This window comes from Leptosomus discolor, chromosome 5, assembly GCF_034619465.1.
Source record: "Leptosomus discolor isolate bLepDis1 chromosome 5, bLepDis1.hap2, whole genome shotgun sequence".
Lineage (NCBI taxonomy): Eukaryota > Metazoa > Chordata > Aves > Leptosomiformes > Leptosomidae > Leptosomus > Leptosomus discolor.
Genome location: NC_141395.1, coordinates 24,546,193 through 24,571,993, shown reverse-complemented (window position 1 = coordinate 24,571,993; position 25,801 = coordinate 24,546,193). Strand labels below are relative to the sequence as shown.

General features: G+C 42.1%; 1 protein-coding gene across 1 annotated transcript in view; it reads left to right on the top strand.

Moving 5' to 3' along the window:
* CHN1 (chimerin 1) overlaps nucleotides 1–25,002 on the top strand; it is a 106,840-nt gene extending 81,838 nt beyond the window's left edge. Inside the window, exons 9-14 of the mRNA XM_086465161.1 lie at nucleotides 6,809–6,893; nucleotides 18,674–18,847; nucleotides 19,561–19,638; nucleotides 20,813–20,950; nucleotides 21,905–22,010; nucleotides 24,831–25,002. Of these exons, the coding sequence (XP_086321287.1) occupies nucleotides 6,809–6,893; nucleotides 18,674–18,847; nucleotides 19,561–19,638; nucleotides 20,813–20,950; nucleotides 21,905–22,010; nucleotides 24,831–25,002 (753 nt within the window). The remainder of the gene's footprint in view (nucleotides 1–6,808; nucleotides 6,894–18,673; nucleotides 18,848–19,560; nucleotides 19,639–20,812; nucleotides 20,951–21,904; nucleotides 22,011–24,830) is intronic.
* Nucleotides 25,003–25,801: the final 799 nt, after the last annotated feature.

The following is a 25,801-nucleotide window of genomic DNA, read 5'->3' as shown; positions in this document are numbered from 1 at the left end:
CTTTTAGTCTCCTAGTACTTGAGGGAAAAAAATGTTCAAAGGGGGGGAAAATATCTGGAGAACAAAACTGGAGAAAAACTTTCACAAAACTTCTGAGAAGATCTCATCAGCTCTATGTTGCTGCTTCTGAAACTCAAAGTTTCAGTTCAAGCCAGAAAAGCTTTTAGGCATTGATGGATTTTAGTCTCCTAAGGAATTTATTTAATGTTACTTTTACTTTTTGGAAAAGCCAGGGCTTTTCCAAAGCAGATTCCAAATAGCACAATATTATTTAACCCTTTCTGTTTTCCTAGTGCTAGTCCCTGAATTCAAGCTTTGCCTCCGTTTACAAAAAAAAACAAAAACAAAAACAAAAACAAAACTCCATCCATTTTTCCTAAATCCTTAATTTATTGAAACTGTAATTCCTTCCCACCACACCAGATGTGGATCCTGTGAGTCTTCCATGCGGACAGCTCCAAGAACGGACCAGCTTATGTCTGTGGTGAAGCTTAGAAATGCTCTGCTGGGGAGTACTGGGAGACTGCCTCAAGGAGCGTGTAGCAGATGTCGTGCTCTGTCATCATCAACAGCTTTTCCTTCAAATTAGCCTTAGCATCATTGCAAAAGTGTTTCTTCAGGAATCTCTTAGGGTTTTACAGTCTATTTACATTGTCATATATAGTGTATATAGTATATGTATATATACAATTTTAATTCTAAGGATTTTATTCCATTTTCACCTCTAGGTTCAGAATTTTTTGCATGGACACGGGTATCAAGTAACTTGGGCCTGGAATAAAATGGACAATGTTTCATTTTCTAGATATCAATTTAAAGAAAATCTGCTATTCCATCCTAAAAGGGAAGTGGCCATTTTCATTGAATTTACAACAAAAATAGCCAGCAACCTGCTACTCTCCAGTTTTTAGCTTGGGCTAACGACCTAACCACAATTTCCAGTTGTTCCTATCTCTGACATGATCAGCGCAAACCAGAAAGTAAACAAGACATGACAGTGCTTCTGGCTCCAAGTGGGTGAGGACCTGGAGGAAGGTTTGCCTGCTCAACATCTGTGTCAGTGTACCCACTGGCAGTAACGATCCTATTTATACCCCATGCTCTGAACCATGCAGCATTCATCCAGCATCTCTCCTTTCAAGAGGTGCTGGACAAAGTCATTGGGGTGGTCCCAGACTGCCTCCCCATGGTTAACACCCCAGCTGGTCTAGGCAAAGTCAGCTCTGGTTTTGGAGAAGGTATGTTCCAATGGTCTCACTTACTGTCGTTTCTGTTACATATTTGCATGAAAGTGATTATCTTGCAGAGACAGCTCTGCTGTGTGGGTTGTCATGGCAGTTTTTTTGCTTCTCAGATTACTCAGCAGCAGCAACATTTGCCTCACAGAAGCAGTATCATGTACTGGAATACTGGGAGTGCTAAGACCCTTGTTTTAGAGGCACTATTTAATTGTCATAATATATGCAATGATTAAATTGAAGCTGATAGTTGGGTTGATTTGCTTTCTCACTGATACCTCCTCTGTACCCTTCACATCCAGGCAATCTCTGGATGAAAATGCCTGGATGAAAAGGGCATGGCTGTTGGGTGCCAGCATGGGTACGCTCAGCACCTGATGAATCAACTGTGACAGCGAAGACAGACATTAATAATACAGGCTGAGTTCATTGTTTTAATTGAGACTTATAATGTCTCCCATATCCAGTTAAAAGCTTGGTAGAGTCCCAATAGGCAGAATTCAGTTGATGGAATTGCAAATCAGCTAGGACCACTGAGCTGACAGCCTTCATCAGCAGTGTCCTGTCATCCTTTGGAGTTTGTTTGGAAGACAGTATAGCCAGCAGAACTGTACCTTTGGAGCACCATGAAGTACAAATGCTGGATGTGTGTCGTTTATTTAGTCCCCAGTCAGGTTAATCTCCTCCCTGAGCACCAACAAGGCTTCTACCCAGAGTGTAGGACTCCGGTAGCCTGAGAGGGTAGATCAGCAATGTTTTTTCCTATCCTGTTTCAAGTTGATGTATTTCTTCCCAGCACAGATGGTAGTGCCTGAATTTCCCAAAACCCAAAATTTCTCACCAGCAGTTCAGCGTGGAGGGCTATGGAGGAAGCTACACTGCTCTGTACAGAGCAGGGGTCCTGATGGGGTGGGTGTTCAGGGAGACCAGGGCAGCAGCCTCTCAGCAGGAAAGGCTTTATTGTACACTGGCACAAAGACTTGATTTTTCTGTGGTGTTGATTTTGCATATCCGCAGTTTGTCAGATCCAGCCTTGCTTTCTTACCAGGAGTGGCTTTGCTAAAGCTTTGCTGATGCACCATGTTCTTTTACATCATGTTTGCACAGTACTTTGCTGATATTTCCTTATTCTCTTCCTCCGTGCCTTGACAAGTGATATAATGTAAGTCTCCCAGTTATGAATACTAATTATCTGCTGGCTCATTCTTGGTTTTCAGATAGCAATCAAGGCTAGCTGAACAACTGCCTAGTGAAAACCAAAAGCGTAAAAAGTAAGTGGAGTTATGAGATACATGGGTAACTAACTTCAGCAGTGACCTTTATAGAGCCTGTGAAATAATGGTGGGAGATCTGCTTGATGAGTTCACAGCTTGTGCTATAATCTCTTGTCAAAACCACCAGGTCATTTTTTATTTGGCTCTCCTAAAATTTTTGTCTCTTTTTTTCTAGGAAATATTTTAATTAAATGCAAAATAAAAATAAATTAAATTCTATGACACTTACAGTGTTAATCACAGGAGTTAAGCTATTTTTCCCTGCCTATAAGGAAATGTCTTTCAAGCCTAAGCAAAAAACTGTCCTTCTACATAAGATCACGGTAGTTAAATGTTTATTATACCTTGCTGATGTTGCAGGAGAGTTCAAAATAGAAATGCCTAGGTAAGCCCAACATGAGGCTCTCCTCTTACGTCGGGCTTGTAGGACAGCTTAGTAATAGGTTTTTATCTGGTTTTTGAAGCAGGTATTTTCCTTTAAAATTGTCTAGATTTTTGTTTTAAATTGAATGTTTCCCCTGGAATTTTACAAATTAAGATTAAAACCAGTTTATCTTCTCTCCCACTCACCCATTTTTCACATTCTTAAAAAAATCACTCACAGTTGAAGCCTTATGGAAAGAGAGGGAAAAAGGTTTTTAGGGCAGGAGTGAGAATGGAAGGGTTGGGAGATATAAAACCACAGTTGGCAATCCTGCTCTCTCACATTTTATAAGACAGTAAAATCTGCATATGGCAGATGCTCTTTTTATAAGGGGAAAGAAACCCCTTGTAATTTAAGTCAGGATCTCTGGGACTCTGCTGGGTGTGTTTTCAGAAATTTTTCTGGAAAGCATGTTTTAGTTTTGAAAACAAGCAAGTTGCTTGGCAGATTTTTAGAATGGGGAATTAAATATAAAAATCAGAATACTATATTAAACAGTGTCATGTAATAAATGCAGTATTGTTTGCAGGTGCTGGCTCTCGAACTAGCAAAGGGATGCAAATGTGTTTCTTTTTAGCATGCTGCCAGGCCCCACTCTGCAGGATGAAGCAGGATTAGAGGGTGTTCTGACCTCAGAAGACCAATTTTTCACTATTTTTTGGCATCACTGACTGCATCCAATTTAATTTCCAGAGATGGTGCGTATTCAGACCAGTGCGGGGTTAGATGTCCAGTTCTGCTCCGTGGTAGCACCACTGAGCTGGGAAAAGCCATCACTGCTTAGAAACCCCAAAAGAGGCTTCAGAGCTGGTCCTGTGGGGTTGTGTACCCTGGGGAGGGAAGGACATTATGGCCTTTGGGCCCCCTAATTAATATTGCCAGAGAACCTCCCTATTGCACGTCAGATAAAGGATGAAGCAAGGCAGAGCATCACTGAACATAGAAAAACCTACCCTCACCTTTTAATCTGTTTTTGTGTTTGCAATCAGAATAATGGATAAGAAAGAGTAATTTGGATGGAGCAGTGTAAAGCTGAGCAGGCTCTGAATAAATCCAGAGTTAAAAAAGGTAATTACTTAACTGATGATACGGAAAGGCATTTCAGTATTTGAATGAAGCCTGAATGCATGGGATGAGAGAACAGTGCTAACGATGCTGAGACTATGATTCTGAAGGGCAAAGTCAGTCTTGGCCTTGTGAAGGGTGACCAATACAAGCAGTGTTGGTAGGAAAGAGGAAGGTCTGGTTTGTCCTTGTAATTTTTAAGTTGATGATGAGTCATGTAAACTTCTTTTAGGGGTGAGCTGAGAGCCAGGATAATGTCAGGGGAACTGGCTGTAGCAGAAAGGTATTTTTTCTTGTGTCTAGGTGGATAATAGTTATTAGAAACATAAGAGAAACTGAGCTCATTAAAAAGAAAAAAAACACGTAATACTAAAATTAAAAAAAACCCTGAAGGGAAGCGAAAGATTGGAATGACAGATTTGGGATGTGGTAGACCCTGCAGAAGAGTTTCTGGTGAGATACAGAAGGAGGTGGAAACGTGCAGACCATGGTGGGGAGCAAGATGCCAAGAAAGAAGGATGTTCACTGCTGAAACAACAGCCAGTTAGAGATTGGGCATCTGAGGTTTGGTGGGTGTCAGTGCTGGAGATGGCCCTGGAGAGGCCAGTATAGGACCCCAGCACCCAGGGAAGGCATTAGAAATGCTTCAACAAATGGCACATTCAGTGAATTTAATGAATTGAAATCAGCAAGCAGAGAGGCATAGGATAGTACCATGCTTTTTATTTAGCAAGAAATATTAATGTGTCAGAGTTTATTCTTGTTCTGCCTAAAGAAAGAAGTTTAAAATGTCAGCATTTCAAGGAACAAGACAAAATTCCCCCTCGTTTACAAACAGAAATACTAAAAAAAAATAAAACCAAACAAACCCTCTTATAAAACTGAAAACAATTCCGGAAAAAAATTGGGGTTTTTTCTCAAACTTTTGAACTGTCATTTTTGTTTCAATTTTCCTCAACAGGAATTTTGGGTGGTTTTTTGGGGATACTGTTCCTTTGACCAGAAAAAAAGTTGGTAACTGAAAGGAAGCTTTTTTTCCCCCTCAAAAAGTTCTGTTAGTCCTGCAGGCATTAAAACACAGTGTTTTGCTTGAGGATATTAGAATGTACTTATTCTGGGAGGGGAACACTGCCAAAGACCTGGAAAAAAAACGCAAGGCTGGGGGAGAAAGCTAAGAGGATGTGAGTAGTGCAGGTGGGTAACAGAGAAGAAGGTGTGAAAAATCTCTTTGTGGTGAGAGGAGAAAAGAAAGTGGAGATTATAGCTGCCAACAGTCTTGTCATTTGCTTTGTACCAGTCAGCTGGAGCTTCAAGAAGAAGGGCTTGTGGAGCACATCGCACCTTCAAAGGGCAGATGGGAGCGGGTGCAGACGGCAGCTGGCACAGCTGGGGGGGACAGCCCGTGCTAGCACTGGGAGAACGTGACACTTAACACCATGACATGTCCTCCAGAGGTGCTCAGCAGGGTAAGACTAGAGGCAATTATAAGACTAGCTTAGCACAGAAGCGCATGTGAACTCATTGGTGAATTCAAGAGTAACTTTCCAGATTATCACAGTAATCTACCTTAGTGCTGCTTCGTGGGCAGCAAATGCCCAGGAGGCTGCAGACCTTCCCATAGCCAAACCTGAAACGTGGTCTGAATTGCTGGCTGCTGCTCTGGGTTGTCACTTGTTTGAGGTAAGTGTCAGCTGGGATCCAGCTCCTTAAATCAGCAGTGCAGGGGATGCTCACCACCTTGGTTGGGCCACTTCGCATCTTGCTGCCAATAACCAGAGCTCTGTGGGGGTGTTGGGCACGCACGTGTCCACGAGGTTACTGCCTGCTCTGATACCCACGCAGTTACTCTGGAGAACCAAGTGACTTAAGCCTAAAGCATTTTTACCACATTTCACTGCAAATTTCATTTCTTTATGATCATCCGTTACTGAATTTTTTTGTCAGCTTGTCTGTTCTAAAAAGAGTCTGGAAGCCTTTTATGCTGGCTAAGGAAGTAATGATTTTCTCTGTAAAGAATCCTGTGGCTTCCTACAGCAGGAACTTTTATCAGAATAAAATCAGAAGGAGCTAATGGTGGCTGGAGGATTTGTAACAAGCGTGTGAGTCAGGATTGAAAGCAGCACTGGTTTTTTGCTTCTTTAGCTTTTATTTTTTTCCTGGTTCAGTGGATTCTGTTTTTTACATTTACTAGATTCATTTGGATTTTCGATATGTAGCATTAATCTGAAGATAATTAATTTCCTTTTGGAGTTATTCTAAACTGGGAAGTCCCTGAGTGTGTTTGCAGTATTTCTGAGTAGCGCTGGTGGTTTTGCCTGGCAGGACTCCCTCCACCCAAGGCAAAATCTTGCAGCCCCGTATGCATTTCTCACAGTACCTTATGGAGGGAAGGGCAAAGCAGAATTTTCAATTGAGAGGTGAACTCTTGCACAGTCACTGCAAAAGCGCTGTCTCATGGTGAAAAACCTGCCCAGATGGAGGGATGCCGAGCGGCAGGAGAAGAGCTGCAACCTGCCGTTTCTCTTCTGCCCCACATGGTCTGGGAGCAGACCGCCTCAGACCCAGTTTTGCTGCTCTGGATGGCTTGGGATGGAGAGCCTGTGTTTCCCATAGGTTTGAAAGAGTCTTGGCAGTTAAATCTTTCTTATGTTTCTCTCTTTCCTGCGGTGATAAAGGGAAGCTTCTAGCAACTGCACGTGGTGCCTTCGAAGAAGAGGAATTCTTTCTTGTTTAGGCACATTGATATTGATGTCTGTGAAATAGTTGGGTTGTTTTCTGTAATTTTCCTTTCTCCTACTGTCTTCCAGGTGCACACGTTCAGGGGCCCGCACTGGTGTGAATACTGCGCCAACTTTATGTGGGGTCTCATTGCTCAGGGAGTAAAATGTGCAGGTAACAGTCATTCAGTCTTCTTTTCCTAAGACAGTCCTAATGTTGTAACTATTTAATGTCTACCTGCTCCACCATAACGCTGCGTGGCAAGGGTCCCATCTGGCCCCTGTTAAAATCAAAGAAGGAAACATACCCACTCTGCTGCTGATAGTCTCGGGTACCTGTTTCAGTAACATCACTGCAGTGATGCAGAGCGCCTCTCAAGCTCTTACAGAGGGGAAATGGTGATCATCATTAAGGGGTTTAATTTTCCCCCGCTTTTAGAACGAGGGAGAAAATAGGTAAATGCGTTGTTAGCTTTATTTCTTTTATACCACTTGTATGTACTGGTAGGTGTGAGAAACTCAATGAGGATCTCAATGTGCAAGGTGGGCATCAGCAAATTTCACATTACTGCTGTGAAACAGGCATTCAGGTTAATTTTCTTTATAAACCAGCAGACTCCCAGCGTGCCATAGACCTTAAGTTATGTCTCCTACTTGCAGACTGAAAAGAAAGTAAGAAAAGGGATGATGAATAAGGGATGTGTACTGAAATGTTACAGAAACGTTCAGGTGCTGGTAGAAATGTATTACACGCATGGGTGTCACTGCAGGCATTTCTGGGATAAAGCCTCTCTGAAGTAAAACAACTTGACAGTTTTTGATAGGATTCTCCTGAAAAGAAAGGACAGTCAACTTTTTTTCAAAGGCAAAAAAAAAAAAAGGGATCAAAGTGATCAAAATAGTTTGCGGTATTTAAAAAGTATTTTATGACATTCTAGTAAGCAACCACATTTACGAAAATGGTGCAAAGAAATGTTGATGTATGAAGACCTGTGTATGTTGCCCTGGAAACCGAATTTTCAAGCTAATTTAAGAAAATCTGCTCTGTCTAAAGCTTTCTGAAGTCTTCTTTCAAGCAAATAAGAGGGCTTTTTATCACAGAACTGCAAAATAATGTAAAACTTACAATAATTTATAGTCAAACAGGACTGAAATATTTTAAAATCCTTCCCCCATAATTGTTTGAATGCAATATTCTGTTGTTATTGATAGACTCTGCACTGTCCAGGATGTACTAGAGTGCAGCTCTGGTTTAAGAAATGATTATGTAAAAACAGTATAAATATTTAGGTTGCAGCTGTGTACTTCACTTATGAATGAAGATTGTTAATATTACTGCTATTGATTTTGCACAGGGTGTACAGTGCTAGAAGAGAAAGAGGAAGCCTAATTTTGTTCTTTAATTGTTTTCTGATTAGTCATTTTTTGGTGACACATGAGCCAGTATGTAGTCTTCCTTCCATGCCTGAAGCAAATTCCTCTGTTTTGGCCTTTAGGAGAAATATCAAGTATTTTTCAGATTTATGTTAAGTAACTTTGAAGCAGAAAATCAATAAAAAGAAACAGGCTTGCAGTGCTGCATGGCACTGTGGAATGTACAAATAATACTGCTTTTATAATTAAACCCAAAGTGCTTATGATTTTGTACTGCCTTTTTGTTGTTTTTTTAGTAGCTAAAGTAGAGCTCACTTTCTGCTTTTATGCAGATTTTTCTAAATTATGAATTTCCAAAATCTTCCAAAGTCTGGTTTTCTTTCCTCCTTATGAGGATGGTAGTAAGTACTGCATGTCTCCTTTTTTTCCTCCTCGCAGTGTAGAGGAACATATGTATATTAGATGACTTCATAGGTTCAGAAACTATAATTAGGGCTTTCTATCTTGTGCAAGGTTTCATATCGCTGTTGGTAGCTTCCAGTAATTTCTATGATTTTATTTATATTTTTAAATTCCATGTTGTGCGACCGCACTTGCTTGCTGAAGCATCAGCGAGGCATTGTGGCAGGAGGAGGCTGAGGTTTTTCGGGCCATATTCAAGGTCACTGGGCACAACTAGGCGAGCTGCTTATGTGCAGCATCGTTACCTGGGGTGCAAGGAGAAGCAGGCGAGGAGCCCTGCGGTGGCGAGGCTGCTGAGCAGCGCTTCCTAAGCCTGGCAGGTCTGGTTGCTGCAGTATGTCCTGCGTGGCTTGCTTGAGGTTGAGGAGCAGGAGAGTCAGGCTTTCCTAAGGGTGTGGGTTGCAGCCGACCCTCCTCGCTTGTCCCCTAACCGCAAGGCTGGCTTTTAGCCACTGGCCAACCCCAGCAATAGCTGATGGAGAACTAGGGGCTTCCCAGCTGATGTTATTCTCATGAATTTCATAGAAATCAGTGGGAGGGTAGAGGAGAGGAACTCCAGGCAGAGCCCCATGGAGTTGGAGATGGCGGGACAGGCTCAGCAGTTCCCCAGCCTGCCTTGTCTGTGCCTCACCTTCAGCCATGTGTACCTGCTCCCGTCAGCTGAGGCTGTACAAGCCATCAAAGCCAGAATCTGTACAGATCTGGGCATTTCAGAGCAAAGTCGGAAGCGCATGGATATATAGTGAGGGCCTGTGTAACCAGTGTTAACCTACTAGTGTGGAAGAGCTCAGGCGTGAGTGCTGTGAGTTTAGCTGGTTTTACATGGGTCTTTTTTAATGGGTCTTTTTAAACATGAGTGGCCTTTTTTTTAAAAAAAAAAAAAAGTTACCATTTTGCTTCTGAACTGAGCTATTTTAATATAGAAACAATGAGGCACAGTAAACAAGGAGCCACATGAGGCCGTTGCTTTTCAGAGTGGGTTTGTACTTCAAAAAAAATTACAGCTTTTAGCAGGAGGCAGCCCACTTGCATTCAAATGGGGTTCAATGCCACTCCGGGGAAATCCACAAAATCTGTTTGGTGGTCTGTATAATCGTTTTATTGAAAATACTATGAGCAAAACTGCACTGATCGTAGGTAATTTTATACTTTGTAAAGCATTTGCCTTTCATAGCAAACAGTTGCACATCTCAAGAGGACTCTGTTTGCTGTACAGAAGTGATAAGTTTAACAAATACAAATGGATTACTGCATGGGCTGCTCTCAAGCATTTTAAATCCTCTTCTCTGCAGAATAACAAAAACATGCAAGAAGGTAAGTGTGGGACAGTCCAAGACTGGACAACAAAGAAATGGCACCCATTTCAGCAAGGAGGAGGAGCAGGAGGAAAAAGTGGAGCTTATTTCTAATGGCCTACAGATTATGTTACACAAACTAAGCCAATCCTTTGATAAATAATAAACCAGAACTAAACGTTCATAACAATTCACCTGCCATAGCAACCAGCAAGGATGCCTTAGCAACTTGAGCTGCCTTGAGTCATGCTTTGTTGCAGTCTGGCATGACTGAATGTGTCCCTCTCTGCCAAGATACAGCCTTGCGTGTGTTCAGTATCTTGTCAGGTACAGTCCTGTATGGTTAACCCCTGGCACGTGGATTCTTCCTAGCTTATCCTTGTTCAGGTTTTATGGTAGACAAAGAAGGAGGAGTACCTCTTTTCCTTCCTTAAAGACAAGAGGTAAATGTAGGCACTGTGTTTGCTACCTGAAGGGTGGGTTATTGGTTCAAGTAAGATGTTGGCTGTCATCTTGATTACAAAAGTTTCAGGATTAATCCAAGCCACCAAACATGGGAAGGCTTTATTGTCTTCCAAAATTAAGACTTAGAGTGATGGCCAGGATTTGGATCCTGTAGGAAATGAATTGATGGACTTAGTCTGACTTCTGCTGGAGGTATATCCATCAGAACAGGAATAATTTCTTCTTCCTTAAATGTTATTCTCTCAAATTTGATCTTTATTTCATCAGCTTCTTTAAAGACAGATTTGCTTCCTTAGAGTGGATCTTATAATAGCCATCTGCCCTACTCCCTCGGAAGGTCGTGCTTCCTAGCCACAGGCCCTTAAAAATTTTTGTGAGATGAAGGCTCATCTGCATGCAAAGAATCTGCCTTTTCTGACAGCATACTTCATCTCCAGCATGCTTTACTGCTGGCTTTTGCCATAAGTAGAAATGACTGAAGAAGTGTTTGAAATTATAATGCCACCAGCTTGTGTAAACATCAAAGCTCAGCAGAAGCTAATGAAGACATAAGAGTTTACCCCAGCTCAAAATCCAATGCATGAACTTTAAAAAAAAAAAAAAAAGTATTCTTGATTACATTCCTCCTATGTAAGACTTCTCTGTGCTCACAGGGCTCATCCCATTTCCTGGAATGTGTTCAGGAGAGAAACTATAACAATGTCCAAAGAAAATTTTCAGATATGCACCAGGGAGTGCATTTTATGAATGATACAAATACATAATACTCGGTAGCATTAGTGGAGAACAGCATGTATTCTCAGAGACTAGAGCATGGCCTTAACGATGCTGTTGGTGTACTACCCAAGTAGACTTGTAGAGAAGCAGACTAGTAGAGTTGCCAAGCTGCTGCGTGAGTCCTGGCCCCTTCTCCAGCCCATCAGAACAGTTGAAGTTGCTGTATAATCTCCTCCTTCCTCTGTACCCTTTTACTTGTTGTTCTTAGTAAGTGGTTTAATCAGAAGATTTTTTTTTTTTTAACAGACTGGTTTAAGAGCATTGATTAGCTTATCTTATAGGAAAGATGATTTTTTGACTGTATTTCACTGGATGCTTTTGATAGTGTTTTGGACTGCTCATTTTAAGACCAGGCAGCACCACTTTCTGAGGCTGTACGTGAAGCACCGTTTCTGCTGCCTTGATAGATTTGCTCTGAACTGTCTCAGCCTGCCACCCATGCAGCAGTTGTCTGTCTTTTATGTTCCTTGAAGGAGGTAGCTTCTCTCTGAAGAACTGATAGAAGTAAACTTGCAGCTCAACTATCAGTGTGGGGGCAACGAGCTGCCACTGGCTGAGCCCAAGCAATATTGCTGCCAGCCCTGCCCACAGTAAGCCCCAGGAATTCATTTTCAGAAAAGTTAAATTACAGTCTCAAAGCAGGATTGTTATGTGAATTACTGCTTAAGTGTTTAATTTTCCCATTTCATCCGTTTCCTTCTCCAGCAATTGAAAAACGTACAACTGCCCCATTTCCTTCGCTGTTTTATTTTGCCTTGCTATTAAATCCTTTGTGTTAGACAGCCCTATGTTGCTCCACTGGTGTGTAAGGATGAAGGAGACCACAAAGGCGTCTGCCTATCCACGGGCATTAGTTGTGCAGGCGCAGTGCACATGCTTTTAGTGCCCGGAAGAACAGCTGATGCTCTTTGTGATAGTAACCCAGCAAAGGGGAAGGCAAGGTGTGCTCATTGTGTTGCCCACTCTCGAGGTATTTTGCATGCCTTGGTCATGATAAGCTCCCATTCTGCTCACACTCCTACCTTAAAAACGCATCCAAGCTTCTTCCGAGATGTGCACCCAGATTCTGCTGTTTCACCTGACCGTGTAGGGCATGGACAGTCAGCCCAAAAAGGGAACAAGAGCAAAGCAAAGCCACAGAGGTCAAGCCTGTGGGAAGGGGACTGTTTGGAGAACAGTCCCTGCCCACTTCAGGCAGGTGGTGATGCTGTTGGAGATGTGCACTGCCTGACAGGCTGTTCCACCAGGTCAGGATCTGGTGGTGTTCTGTGAGGAATGAGCTTCAAAATTTTGAAATGCTAATCAGGCAGCAGAGCCTTGCTTCAGAGCCGTTCCCATGGGGAAGCTATTCTGGAACTATATATTCTTAAAACTGTAAGTCCTAAAAGCAGCTTTATCTCCAAGCCCACACAGACCTGGAAGCCTTGAGCAAGGCAGCGGCCCATCGGGGGAGCTGTCAAGGAGGTAGGCAGGTGTCGTGGCGGGAAGCCAGGGAAGTTTTTGAACAAATCTATGCTGATCCTTCATGGCTTCCATAAATCAAACCATCGCCAGCAAATGTGTCCAGCTTTTGGAGGCAGAGACTTGTGTATTCTTTTAATTTGGGATAAGGGGGAATTGGCTTGTTTGGGCTTTTTCTCTTTTTATTTCGTAAGTCCTGATTTTTCTGTAGTATTAGGTAATTTTGTTGCCAAGTAATTAGCTGCCCTCAAGAAATTCCTGCCTAAAGAGTAATATACCCTATAGTGCGTGATACAGTAGTATGGATGATAGCAAGTTTGGGAGAGCATACACGTATATTTGTGAGCAATTTTTGCAATGGTGCTGCTTAATAAAGTGGCTCAAGACTCTGGTTTCTTCCAGATGTGCATGACACATTAACAAAAGGCACATATGTAAGGCCGTGTAGCAGCTCCAGTGTTGCCACCTGGGCTGGAACAACTCTGCCAAGGAGAAGAAAGAGGGCAAACCTTCATAGCGCTCCCCTGCCTTGTCCTTGGAAGCACAAAGTGCAGTACATGGAGCCAGTGGGGTTGCTACATTCACGTGCTTGTTGGCACACACTGCATCCAAGCGAACAGAAAACATTGCTTCCTCTGCTACAGAAAAGCGCATTAAATTATTAAAGGAAAGCTACTAGCTCATGGTTGATTTATGAGAGCAAATTCCTTCCTAACCTTTTCACCCTTGCAAAAGTAATGATGCCAGTACTTTGTGCTTGTGTAAAACCTGTCATTTTCAAATGTCGACTTAGCTTACCAGAGGTGAGACTGTTACCCCGTCTGGTGGGTGCCGCAGTGGACCTGCCCAAGGCAGTGCATGGTGCCAGTGCCCCCGCTCCACACGTCCCACCCTCCCATGCTTACCATAAACCTCCAAAGAGTCCTTCAAAACTTTTTGCAGATAATGTAAATCTACCTTTAAGCTCTTAAAGTTGCTCCTCGGAGTGACAAAATGCATAAATTTTCTTTGGGATAATTCAAAAATATAATTAGAGTGTGGCGTGTAGCATATGGTGTCATTCCAATGGAGCGTGATCAGCAGCCGTGTTAGCCAGTAAATTATAAACCAAAGGAAATCTAAAACTGACTAAAGTCAAATCAGCAGTATAACAAAAAGTGACAGCTAAGTATATTTTAGTCTCTGCAAATATTTGTGATGTGCGCTCATGGGGCGGTATTAACGTACATATATCTTTTGGCTCTGCTCATGCATTCGTATGAACACGTTATTTGTTCTTTCAGCCCAGCGGACTAACATCAGTGTTAGCTGTTTCTAAAACATTACCAAACCTTTTTCTAGGCATCATAGGAAAGTATTGTCAGGCTGGTTTTAAATTTAATACCTCTCACAGAAGTAATGTCACAGCCCACCCGAACTCCTAGATCAATATTCTATTAAAGTCAAAGCAGCTTATCACAGACTTCTAAACCTGCCATCTAAAATTACTTTTTTGGTTTTTTTCTTCCCCTCCTAAATTTCAGAACTTCCTATAATCTCTTGAATTTATGACTGCATTTTTTTGGTCACATTTGGTATGTTTGAAAGGCAGCCACAGTTTGATAGCACTGTAAAAAGGAATAGTAAGCGTGACTTACAATTTTAGTCCTGAGAAATCATCTCTGTATAAGGGGAAATTCTGATTAACTGAAGTCAGCAGAAGTTTTCCTATTGACCTGCAAGGGTTCATGACTGCATCTTTTAAATCTATCCTGTATTATTATAGGATTTATCAGCAGATATAATGCTTTAGAGGGATTTTTCTTAGCTCCTCACCAATTTGTATAGCCAGCTGTCAGGTGAGCTCTGATGAACTTCTGTAAGAAGTGGATAAGGCTCCTGGTTACTTTAGATCTGGAATAAAGCTACTAACTTAGCTGTTCTGGATTTATTTTGATATAACCAAAAGTAAATAGACCTTACATTGGAAATCAAATGAATCTTGGTCTCAGCAAACCCAGCCAAATCATGAAGCTCATGTGCGAACAAGGCAAGCAGTCCTAAGACTTCGCAAGTGGCAGCACACAGAGAAATTCAGGACTCTGCTTTCTTGTTCCTTCCTAGTTGATTCTAAAAGAATGGGTGTTGAAGGTTTGACAAAGCATCTGCAATGACAACAGAGGACATTTTTATTTAATAGTATGCAATTTGCAGCATAATTCCTGTCTTTTAGTACTAATGAGTAAGCTGAGTATAGTTATACTATAGTTACTATAGTAACATACTATAGTTATGAGTATAATAAGGCTGGCACATTCCCAGCGCTCTGTGGAGAGGTCTGACCTCCTGCCATTGTGCTTTTTACCTTGTTGGAGTTAGCAAGACATCATCTTTCATCCTAAATTATCAACTGAACCAGAGACTAGTGACTGGGAGACAACTGTTCTGCCTTTCATGAAGTGTTACTAGCTGGGGAGAGGAGCCCACCTGGTAGGAGGCAAGGCATTGGTGAGTTTCAGCTTCTTAATTGGAAAAAATATAGTTGTTCTCTTGCAAATTCACTGAAAGCTCCTAGAAGTATTTATTGATGTGGAATTGCTAAAGTAGGCTGGTGTCCTACACTTACGTAAGAGGCAAAGAGCCTTGATTATTAGGATAGCACATGGCCCAGTAATATTGAATGTAGTGCTCATGCATTTTCTAGGCATTAAGTATCTGAAATATTTCTAGGTTTTAAATGTTTCTCAGGAATGTTTGTAAGCCCTTAAGCAGTGGGCTGCTACATAAAATCTAATCAAATGCAAAGGAAGAACAAACAAGAGAGGAAAAAGTTGAGACTTTTGCATTTGTAATTACTATTCTGGTATTAATGAGGCTAGATCCAAAGCCTATTTGAATCTATGGGATTAGCAATAGCCCAATTATTTTTAGAAGCAAGGTTTTCACATTGAAAACATCTCTGTAAGTTCGATATTTTAATGAAGTGAAACTTTCTTGTATATAAATATAATTGGGATGATCAGTGAATGTGATAATTGTTTTAAGTCGAGTATAAGATACTTGGAAGCATGTTTTTCCTCTTTTTTGTTTATTTTAGTCTTAATTATCCTTGTATTCCCAGAAACGTAATTCTGGGCTATATTGCCGTCTGTGTGAAGCAGCTAATTTGCACTCAAAAAATTGTTTGTGAGTCCTCATAAGTGAGACGCTGCCATTCCAGTCTTAGAGACATCGTTTTTGACAGACATATTAGAGCATTTCACGCATGTTGGAATAGATGCCTCTTCCAGCTATTTTAGGAATTCTATGTGTAGTAGTTACATTTGCATTTGTAAATACTGTTATTGCAAAGTTAAGGTTTCAAAATAAAGGAAATGAAGAATTAAGATTTCCTCTATGGTCTTAATTTGCCTCCCTTCTGTATATGTGTTAAGACGTTGCCTCTAATTATTTGACTATGTATTATTTTTACTCCACAGCTTTATTCTGAAAGCAAATGGATAGTACTTGCTTAGTAGCACCTATTCAGTATTTTGTCGTCTTGTTAAAAGTGCTGGTATTGCTAATGACAGAGTATTTAGAACTAACACTGAAGATGAGTTATTTTTGCTCTACATTTCCACAAACATTTAATGAATTAGTTTCCTACAAGACCCAGAGGAGGCAGGAACACCTTCTCTTTCCCATCTTACAGCTGAAGCACTGAGACACTAAAGGGTTCAAGTCACCAATGAATGGACCAAGGAAACCTTGGAAACCAAGGGTTTCCAGTGAATTTGGGTTCCCTACTTAAAGCACAGAGGGACCTGGTTTTTCAAAGTTCAGACAAAATGTTGTGCTGGATGTAGATATTTAAAGTGTAGGTGGAGTCCCCCTTGCCTTTACTGGCTGATGTGCTCAGAGTTTCTTTTGTTCCACACCCCAGAACCGCAGGTAGGGTAGCTGCTGTGCATGAAGAGGTTGTGTGGTCATGCACCTTCCAATTTGGAGTCTTGGAGCACCTCATTAAGTGTGAGATTTAAGTGCGTGCTTGGGTGAAAGCAAGTGCTTTGGCTGTTACTGTTTCCTCTCTGTCACGAGTGAGGCAACTGAGCAAACACTGAAGGAACCCGAGTGACCAAACTGAACTTCTCCACGCCTGAAGGGAGAGCGGTTCAGCCTGCCACTGCCTGGGGCTCTGGGACAACCAGCTGTGATGTGCAGCTTCTGGGGAGAGCCCAGGAGAGGGCTGTGGGTCAAAGCACGGCACTGAGGCTGACCAGGGTGGGCACCCATGGTACCCCCAGTGGTACTGCTTGTTTACAGGGAGCTGGGTATTACGTTGCATGACTTTGCCCAAGGTGGGGTTCACAATATAAAATCACAGCCAGGTGGGATATTCAGCATTCGCAGCTCCCATCTTGTGTGTTAACCACTCCTAGCACGGAAGGGAGTTGTTCCTGCACAGAAATAGCTAAAGAGAATTTTAATCAGCCTTTTCATCTGGATCAGGATCTGTGCGAGTTTTGACTGATTGAAGGTGACATGCTGAATTTTAATTGTAACCAGAGACTGGATGTTTCACAGAGGATCCTAAGTGACAAAGCTGATTGCTTTACAGGCCTATTAAGTAAACACAGTGCTTTTAGCAGCAGGCTGCAGCTGATTTAGTGGAAATTAAACTTAGTGATGAATTCTGGGGTTTACTGTTTTGGAAAGACCAAAAATCAGATAATCTGTGGAGCATGAATGAAAATACAGGTATTGGCAAAATCTGCAGGAACGAAATACGAAGGAAATCTATGTAGATAGATACTCAATACTGCAGTGGGAGAGGGGAGTACATTAAGGTGTTGATCCTTCAAGCTCCTGCATCCCTTCATTCTGCAGAAATCTGGGGGACTCTGAATGGCAATGCAACGAGGTACAGAGGTGCTTACAGAACTGGAGTCTCGGTGTATACTGGGTGCATGTCAGGGCATGGCAAACACCCTGACCACGAACTGCTGCCTTTCTTGCTGGTTGCTGTTTCCTCACAAGCACCCATGGGTCTGCGTTGCAAAAGAGGAGAAATGGCAGTGAGAACGGAGTCACTGGGGGCAGCACGGGAGGCTGCTCCATACGCAGGCCTGCTCCTGCTGCCTGATAGTGTTGATGGCAGTGTATGCTTAGCTTAAAGGGGACTGTATTGCTCTTCCCACCTTCACTGTGTAATGGGTGGTGTATTCTCAGATTTTTCCGTCCCAAACCCTGAGCGTTATGTTTTGAGTGTTTTCTAGGCAGAACAAACTTTTTTCTATAACCTGATTTCAATTAAGTTTCACTTAAAGGAAATCTCATTCTGAGTATGTTTATAATAAAGCTGTGGAGTTGTTTGTTTATGATTAAAAAAAAACACAACAAATTTTTCGTAAGTAATTTTTTAAATAAATGGAATTGTTTTGTTGCCTGCCAACACTTTATTTCAGAAACACCCTATGAAATGGCATCAGAATTGCAGCTGCTGTGGCTTAGCAAGGTCCTTTGTAAACTGCGTGGTAGCAATAAACCACCAACTGGCTTGGTGACCCCTGTGTCTGTTTTTCAGCTCCCCTCCAAGCTGGGGAATGGGCCCTGTCACTAGCAACACTGAGCGTGGGCTGGCACACCTGGCAAGAGCGTAGGGCTCCCCGAAGTGGTTCGGATCTCGGGTCTGCCTTGCCAACGCACGCTGCAGAGGGGTTGTAGCCCTCTGAGACCTAGTCCCTACCTTCATCTCCCCCAGGAGGTGTCTTTAAGTGCCACAGTCCAGGAATACATTAGAGCTGTAAGTGTTAGGAAATCCGCAGCAACTTGGGAAGAGAGTTTAGATCATCATAGCAACATATGTAATAGCGGTGGGGAACATAATTTCCCCTTAGATCCTGATTCAAAAAAAACATATGGAAAGTTTGTCACTCTGTGTTAGATCTTATAGCGATAAAAGAAATGTCCTTGGGTAGAAAATCTGTCTTACTTCAGGTCTGTCCCTACCTCACGCATTTGATGGTTAAGGGGTCTCAACAAAAGTAGTAGTTGCAAGATCAGGTCAGATCCGGAAGGAGCCGTACGTACTCCGCAGTACTGACCTCGCGATACGTTTTCACCAAGCACCAGCCTAATCATCTTTTCATTTTTCCCTCAGATTGTGGTTTAAATGTGCACAAGCAATGTTCCAAGATGGTCCCAAATGACTGCAAGCCAGACCTGAAGCATGTCAAAAAAGTATACAGCTGTGACCTTACAACGCTAGTAAAAGCGCACTTCACTAAGAGACCAATGGTAGTAGATATGTGCATTAGGGAAATTGAATCTAGAGGTAAGGCATGGTTAATGGACTTCTGTTGCTTTACTGATAATCCGTTTAGATTGATCTGGGTCATCTGGGTTTCTGCTCAATATATGATTGCTCAAAACAGATTTGCACAAGACATTTTATGACTGCAAATTACCCTGCACAGCTAATATTATACTTTGCACTATTTCATGGTTCATACCCATTTATAATTTTTATAGATTGTGCTAGAAATTGCTTAATGGACAATTACTGCTTTATAGTTCTATGTTCGCACCTATCTTTCCAGTAATATTTTTATTAAAAAAAATTAAGCGAATGTGCTAAAGTAAAGGCAGTTAGTATTGATGTGTTCCCTCTTGCTAGTTCCCCTAGCCCACACTGAGTATTCTTTTCTAGAATTAGAGTATTTGTTTTCATTCTGAAATCATGACTGAACATCAAGTATGCTAATCTCAGTTATTTTTAAATTGGTCGTAATTGGTTTAATATGTTTCTTCAGCTCTGAAATCATTTGCGTAAACATAATTTAGTGCTGATGTAACAAGGCAGCTAATGCAAGGGTCAGGGTTAAAAGGCCAGGATAAGATTTCATTCTGAAAGAAAAGCCTGATAAGGCTTTTGAAACGTGTCTGCTTTTTCTGCCTTAAATGAAGAACCTGGCAAAGAAAGAACTGGATGGAAGGAAACTGTAAAATTAAGACTTAATTTCAATCTTGTTAAAATGTTCATTGCAGGTCTTAATTCTGAAGGACTATACAGAGTCTCAGGATTTAGTGATCTTATTGAAGACGTCAAAATGGCATTTGACAGAGGTACAGTCTTTCCAGCATGCTGGAACTTTGTGCTGATGTATTAAATATACACATTTTTTCTGCATAGCCTCTGTCTGTCTCATGCTCCACTGCATCAGTGGTCTGGAGGAGTCCGGCAGCAGTGCTAGCAGAAGGGGAGTCTCCCTGTCAGAAAAACATAACAGCTTCACTTTGGCCTTTATTACCAAAATCTACTTTTCTCCTTCCTTCAGTATCTGTGCCTCAGTAATGATGTGCATAAGAAAGAACAAAGCTTCCTGAACTACTGCCCTAGTTTGCAAGTAGAACTGTGCTCAGGGGGTGGGGAAGGGACAGAGGGCAAGTGGTAAAGTGCCTTAAGAGGTCTGTGCAATTTAAATGCATGTTTCTGGATCAAAGCTCCGAAATAATAAGATTAATACAGTAATGCAAACAAAGTTTGAATTACTACAGCCTCAAAGAAGGTCGGTAAGAACAAACTCTTCTCTCTGAGAAAAGGCAATGGGAAAATTAAAGGCTTTCCAGCAGTAGTCCCCCTATCACAGTGGAAATCAAAGCCAAAATCCATGCTGGAAGCTCTCTCCTGTTTCTCCAGAGGACTGGACCTACTCAGACAACATCTGTCTCCTCTGCAGTGTTAGCAGGGCGGGGGTGTGCTGGAGAAGCCGAGTTCTGAATGTGTGTCCACTGCGGTCAGGAGTAGGTAGTATGCTGTAGCTAAATGGTGAACACACATTTTTCCTATAAAATGAGGAGGCTGTGGACTAAACTGGTTTTCTTTCTTTTACTTTTTTTTCCTAGACTCCCCTGATTTCTTACTCAGTGCTGACAAAAGTGTTGTTTGGCAATCCAGTGTGTTCAGAAATAGCTAAACTTCCACACATTCATACAAGATAGATACTGCTAGATCAGGCAGGCAGGTTTTTCAAAAAAAAAAAAACCCAAAACCAACTCTGCATTTTTTGTAATCATTTGAAACAAAGAAAGACTAAGTTTCTTTATAAAATGCTTGAGGTTTTCACCCTGAAACAATGAACTTCACAGTCCAGTATCTCTGTTTTGCTTATAAAAGCCAAAATCTGTAGTTGTGTCCTTCTTAGTAATGTTTGCTTAAGCAAGTTACTGTTTTTCTTTTGAATGCTGTTTTACATGTTTACATTTCCAAGGCTTTAATGTCAGTGCCTTCTCCACACAGATGGAGAAAAAGCTGATATTTCTGTGAATATGTATGAAGATATCAATATTATCACTGGTGCACTTAAACTGTACTTCAGGGATTTGCCAATTCCACTCATCACGTATGATGCCTACCCAAAGTTTATAGAGTCAGCAAGTAAGTGTAACTCATTTTCCTCCTGGTTTTCATTCTCAACTGTTTCTTCTCCTTTTTGTGCAGTACTTGCCTATTCATATAATAGCTGTCCCATCAGCTCTTACCCTGCATGCCCTATTTAGTAAGGATTGCGGGAGAAAATATACACTGCACATTACATGACCATGTGGTGCTGTGTGACCATGGTTACATTTTTCTTGTCCTTTGTCACCAGGAATGCTTCCTTTTCATCACACATGTCTTGCATGAATCCCTGGTACTTGACAGTGACATTTAAAGTGTGTTGGTTTTGTGTTGCCAGAAAGACGGTGATTTACGAAAATCTTTGGAAATAAGGTCATTTGTTTATAGAAGTGTCCGTTTTGAGTGTTTTCTAAGCTGATAAGCACTCATCCTGGGGCCAACTTCAAGGCTGGCCTTGCAGACAGTGAGTCTGCAAGCATGGCAGTAAGCCCAGCTGGAACATCTCTCCCAAGCATCCTGGCTGCCTGAAGCATCTCTGCAATGTAGCAGTCACACCAGCCACACCTGGAAAGGGCTGCTCCTCTGGAGAAGGCTCTTTCCAAGTAGTATGGACACAGCCAAAGACGCTGATGGCAAAGTTCCCAGTACCTTCTGCTGTCCCAGGGCTGCACCTGTAGATTACTTGTACAAAACTAGTCCAGTCAGCAAGGACCGCCAGGGGAATTTTTTTTAGTAGGCTGCAGGGAATCTTTTGGTGGAGTGCAGTTTGCTTTGGGGAGTTTTCTTTGTCCAAAACCAGTCACATCCTGACAGCGCTCCGAGTACATCTTTGGACAGGCAAATCCTCCACTATGAGGTTTGGATAGGTTCTGGAAATCAGTAATCCGGCAGAGCTGTTAGACCCTGTCTTCTCTGCAGGCCACTGTTGTTACCTTTCTGTGTGTGAATTCTGGCTGTACATGTGGTGACAGTTGAACATCTGTGTTTCAGAAACCACCGATCCGGATGAACAGCTGGAAATTCTCCATGAGGCGCTGAAACTGCTGCCGCCTGCACACTGTGAAACTTTACGGTATCTCATGGCACATCTGAAGAGGTAGGTAGACTAGCTGGAAAGAACTCTAAGCCAAACTCATTTTTAGCAAAGTCGGCGTTAAGACCTCCAGAAAAGTCTGGGCAAGGCCCACCAATGGGGAATGATAGTCTGCACAACAGCGAATGCCCAAACACTGGAGTTTATCCCACTTAAAGCACTTGCAAAGCACTTAAAAGAAATAAGTAAAAAACCCCACGGTTTTGGGGGACAAAAGTCATCTGCCCAACAAATTTGCTCTGTATTTAAGTTTATAGTGAATATTTATGGTATAAAAAGCCATTCGTACCTGTGAGAATAGTAAGTCACTCCCTGGTAAAGGAACTAATACAGCTTAGTGGCTATAGACTGGTGGCTTTTTCTGCTTTTAAGTCTTGTCTACCCTGGTCATCCCTGACACCCTAAAAAAGACAGCACACACTAGGCTTGAGCTGACGCCGATTAGGCACAGTGTTAGTTGGCCCTCCAGCCACATGTCTGGTGAGGTCTGCCAGCCATTCCTCATCAGTGTGGAGCCCCTCATTCCACCTGCCGCCTTTGCAAAACCATAGGAGCTTGAATTCTGTCTGAGGTTTCTCCTGCTCCCCGAGACATGATTGAAATTTGTCAGTAGGCTGAAAAATTGCTAGAAAGAGAGAGTGACAGATGAATATCTGGTACAACAGCACAAGTTGTATTTCTTTCAGGAAAGCAGGGAAAAAAAAAATCAATGTGGCATGTTAGGGTACCCATTTTAGTTTCTCAAGTAACATGAACTTATTGTCAATATGTAAGAGTCATTCCCTTTCCTTAGAAAAATACTTTTATTTTAAGCTGTCTTCCCCTTTTTTTCCTTTTATAGTTCTTCTACAAGTAGGAATATGTTGACTCTGCTGAGTGCCTCAGGCAAAATTCAGCTACAGGGTTTCTGCGTGATTTGTCCATTTATTTCAATGACATTTCTAATGGATGTTTAGAACAGACACAGGGATGATGAGACGTGGGAATAAAAAACCCCCACCTCGCTGCTTGTGAAGTATGAAGTTAATTTTTCCTTAGCCTGTTCAAGAGTAGCTGTTGCTGCTCTAGTTAGCAAGTTGCTTTTGCACATTGTATTTCTGGTATAGGTGAATGATAAAGTAGAAGGGTGATGAAATTCACTCATTTTTAAATTTCCTTTCAATACATTTGCTAAAAAGTGCTGTGGTGCTCGACAGGCTGTTGTCTGGCAGCTGAATTCAGATAATCAGACACAGCTCCTTTATCTGGAATAATTACAGACTGAAGACACAGCAGCTTGGAAACATCAGTGTGACTTGTTTTAAAATAAAAGTTAAGGCAGAAGGGGAAAAAAGGAAGAAAAATCTCAAAGGTTTTTTCAGATACCAAAGGATTTGTTCTTGCAATGCGAGATGCCATGGTGGTGAAAAGAGAAATAATTTAGCCAGACCCTTTCAGTTGCTGTCCCTGGATTCCTAGTTGTTTCTGAGAATCCTTATGGATTCTTTAAACCATAGGGTGTATTAAAATATTTGCGTAATCTAGGTTTGTTTCCTTGAGCGAGGCACTTCACCAAGATGAAGCAAGGCAGAAGCTTAGGCTTCGAGGCGTGTTTTTGTCTTCTGTGTCCGTTGCAGTGGGCAGCAGCGATGGGTGCAGTCAGTGTCAGGATACCCCAGGCAGGTTGTCCTCCTCCCGCCCCGCCCTATACGGGACCCTACGTTCTCCGTGCTGAGGCAGAGCGGCGCAGGAGAGCACAAGATGCCTCTGAGCCCACATTAAGAAATACTGTCCCATGACCCCAGAGAGCGTTGTGGTTGGGCAGCAGTGACCCATCTGGCATTTGCTGAGCAGACATGTTTCTGCAGATGCCTCTCCTGTAGGTATAATTCTTGGGCAAATTACATTTCTGGAGGTGGCCTGCGATGCTGCCCCGCAGCAGGGCCTCAGCCCATGGCTTTGAACAGGTCAGATTCCTGCGGGGCAGCACAATGTGGCGTCCCCACCTCCTCCTCCTCCTCTGCAGATGGGGACCAGGCGGCGGGAGGCTTCCCTGGGCTGGGGGCTTGGCTGTTCAGCAGCTGCTAAGGACCTCAGAAGAGGGACGGGTGGAAGTGGGCCTGTCAGAGCACAGGTGTAATGACCTGCGCAGACTGCCGTGCAAATGAGGTTACTGTGAGACCCCGGTGGTTTCCAAGACACCCCAAAGTTAGGATTCACTTTTTTTTCATACGAACCACAGGACATAGTTTGTCTTGAAGAGGAACCAGGCGTCCTGCTTAGCACGGTTGGCCTGTGGTGCCTAAAGGCAGGGAATTTGCATGTGATGTGCTTCACCCCCATTGCCATCATATGTACGAGAGGCACAGTGTGACCACATGGAGCCATGCCACCAGGGGAACCTGGGCAGAATCCCACCTGGGCGGGCCCGATAGCACCTCTCTAGTGGCCACAGAACTGCTAACGTAATAAACATGGTCTGCTCCCCATAGGAACAGCCTCTGAATGGTGTAAAGAGTAAAAGCAAAATTGTTCTGATTTGTCTGAATTCACCCCTCAGCCCCCTCCCTCACCACAAAGTACCAGTCTCCCTTGCAAGTAAACATGATCTGTGTGTGTGGTTGGAGGACAGAGACATCTGACTCACCGTAAACCCACACAGCGTTTGCGCTCACTAACTTCTGAGTGTTTCACCCAACGCCTCCATATGTATCCTGCTGATATGGCAGCCTCTCCTAGGCTTTAGGGACAGGCAAACATTTCTGTCCAGTTTCCCTGGTTTTCAAGCATATGCAGGCATAGTTTGGCACAGAAGGAATGTGAAAAACTGTCCTTTTTTTACAGAGTAACACTCCATGAAAAGGAAAATCTGATGAGTGCAGAGAATCTGGGCATAGTTTTTGGACCAACTCTTATGAGAGCGCCAGAACTGGATGCGATGGCTGCATTGAATGACATCCGTTATCAGAGACTTGTGGTGGAGATGCTTATAAAAAATGAAGACATTTTATTTTGAATATTTTGGGGGTTTTGTAATAAAAAAAGGAAGCAACAGTGTTCTATGGATGGAAAGGAATATTTTAAAGTAATTTAATGGCTCTTGTCGCTCAATTCCATATTTGCTAGAGCTTTCGATGTATTCAGGGTAAAAATGAAGGAACTCTTTGTCGTTTCTGTAGTGCCATTCAGCTGATGTTGAAAAAGGTTAACACATACTTTCCAGTACTAGTAATCCTGGGTGTTTATCATGGTAAAATAAATAACAAAAAAGCCTAAAGCTATTGCATGATTTGCTCCCTGTTCTCCCTGTTCTGGTGAGACTCATTCCATGAAGAAAACAACTGAACTGGTGCAGCATCTTTGTTCTGGATAGTTTGTGATTGTAATTCAGCATGTTTCTCCGTGTAAACCTGTTGTGAATTTGCTTTTATGTTCTATGTAATTGGTTTCTGATACTAAAAAGAAGGCCAACTTACGTGAAGTGGAGCCTCTGGCAGTTTATTGACATTTCATATCATTCTCTGCCACTTTTGGGGCTGATTTCTTCTTGTTTTTTTTCAGTTTTTTCATCATGCAGTAATTTGTTTTTAACAGAAACAAAATGTGTACTTTAAATGTTACTTTAAGTAATTCTCCATGATGTTTATGGTGGTTGCAGTGAAAACTGCAATGCTGAACGGTGTTCCTTTATTATTATTGCTATTTCAATTGTAATTTTGTATTTTTATCTGGCATGCATATATTAATTTATTAAATTTTGCTTTTAGAACTCTAACATTAAGTTACTTATTTTACTTAACAGACATGTTTCAAAA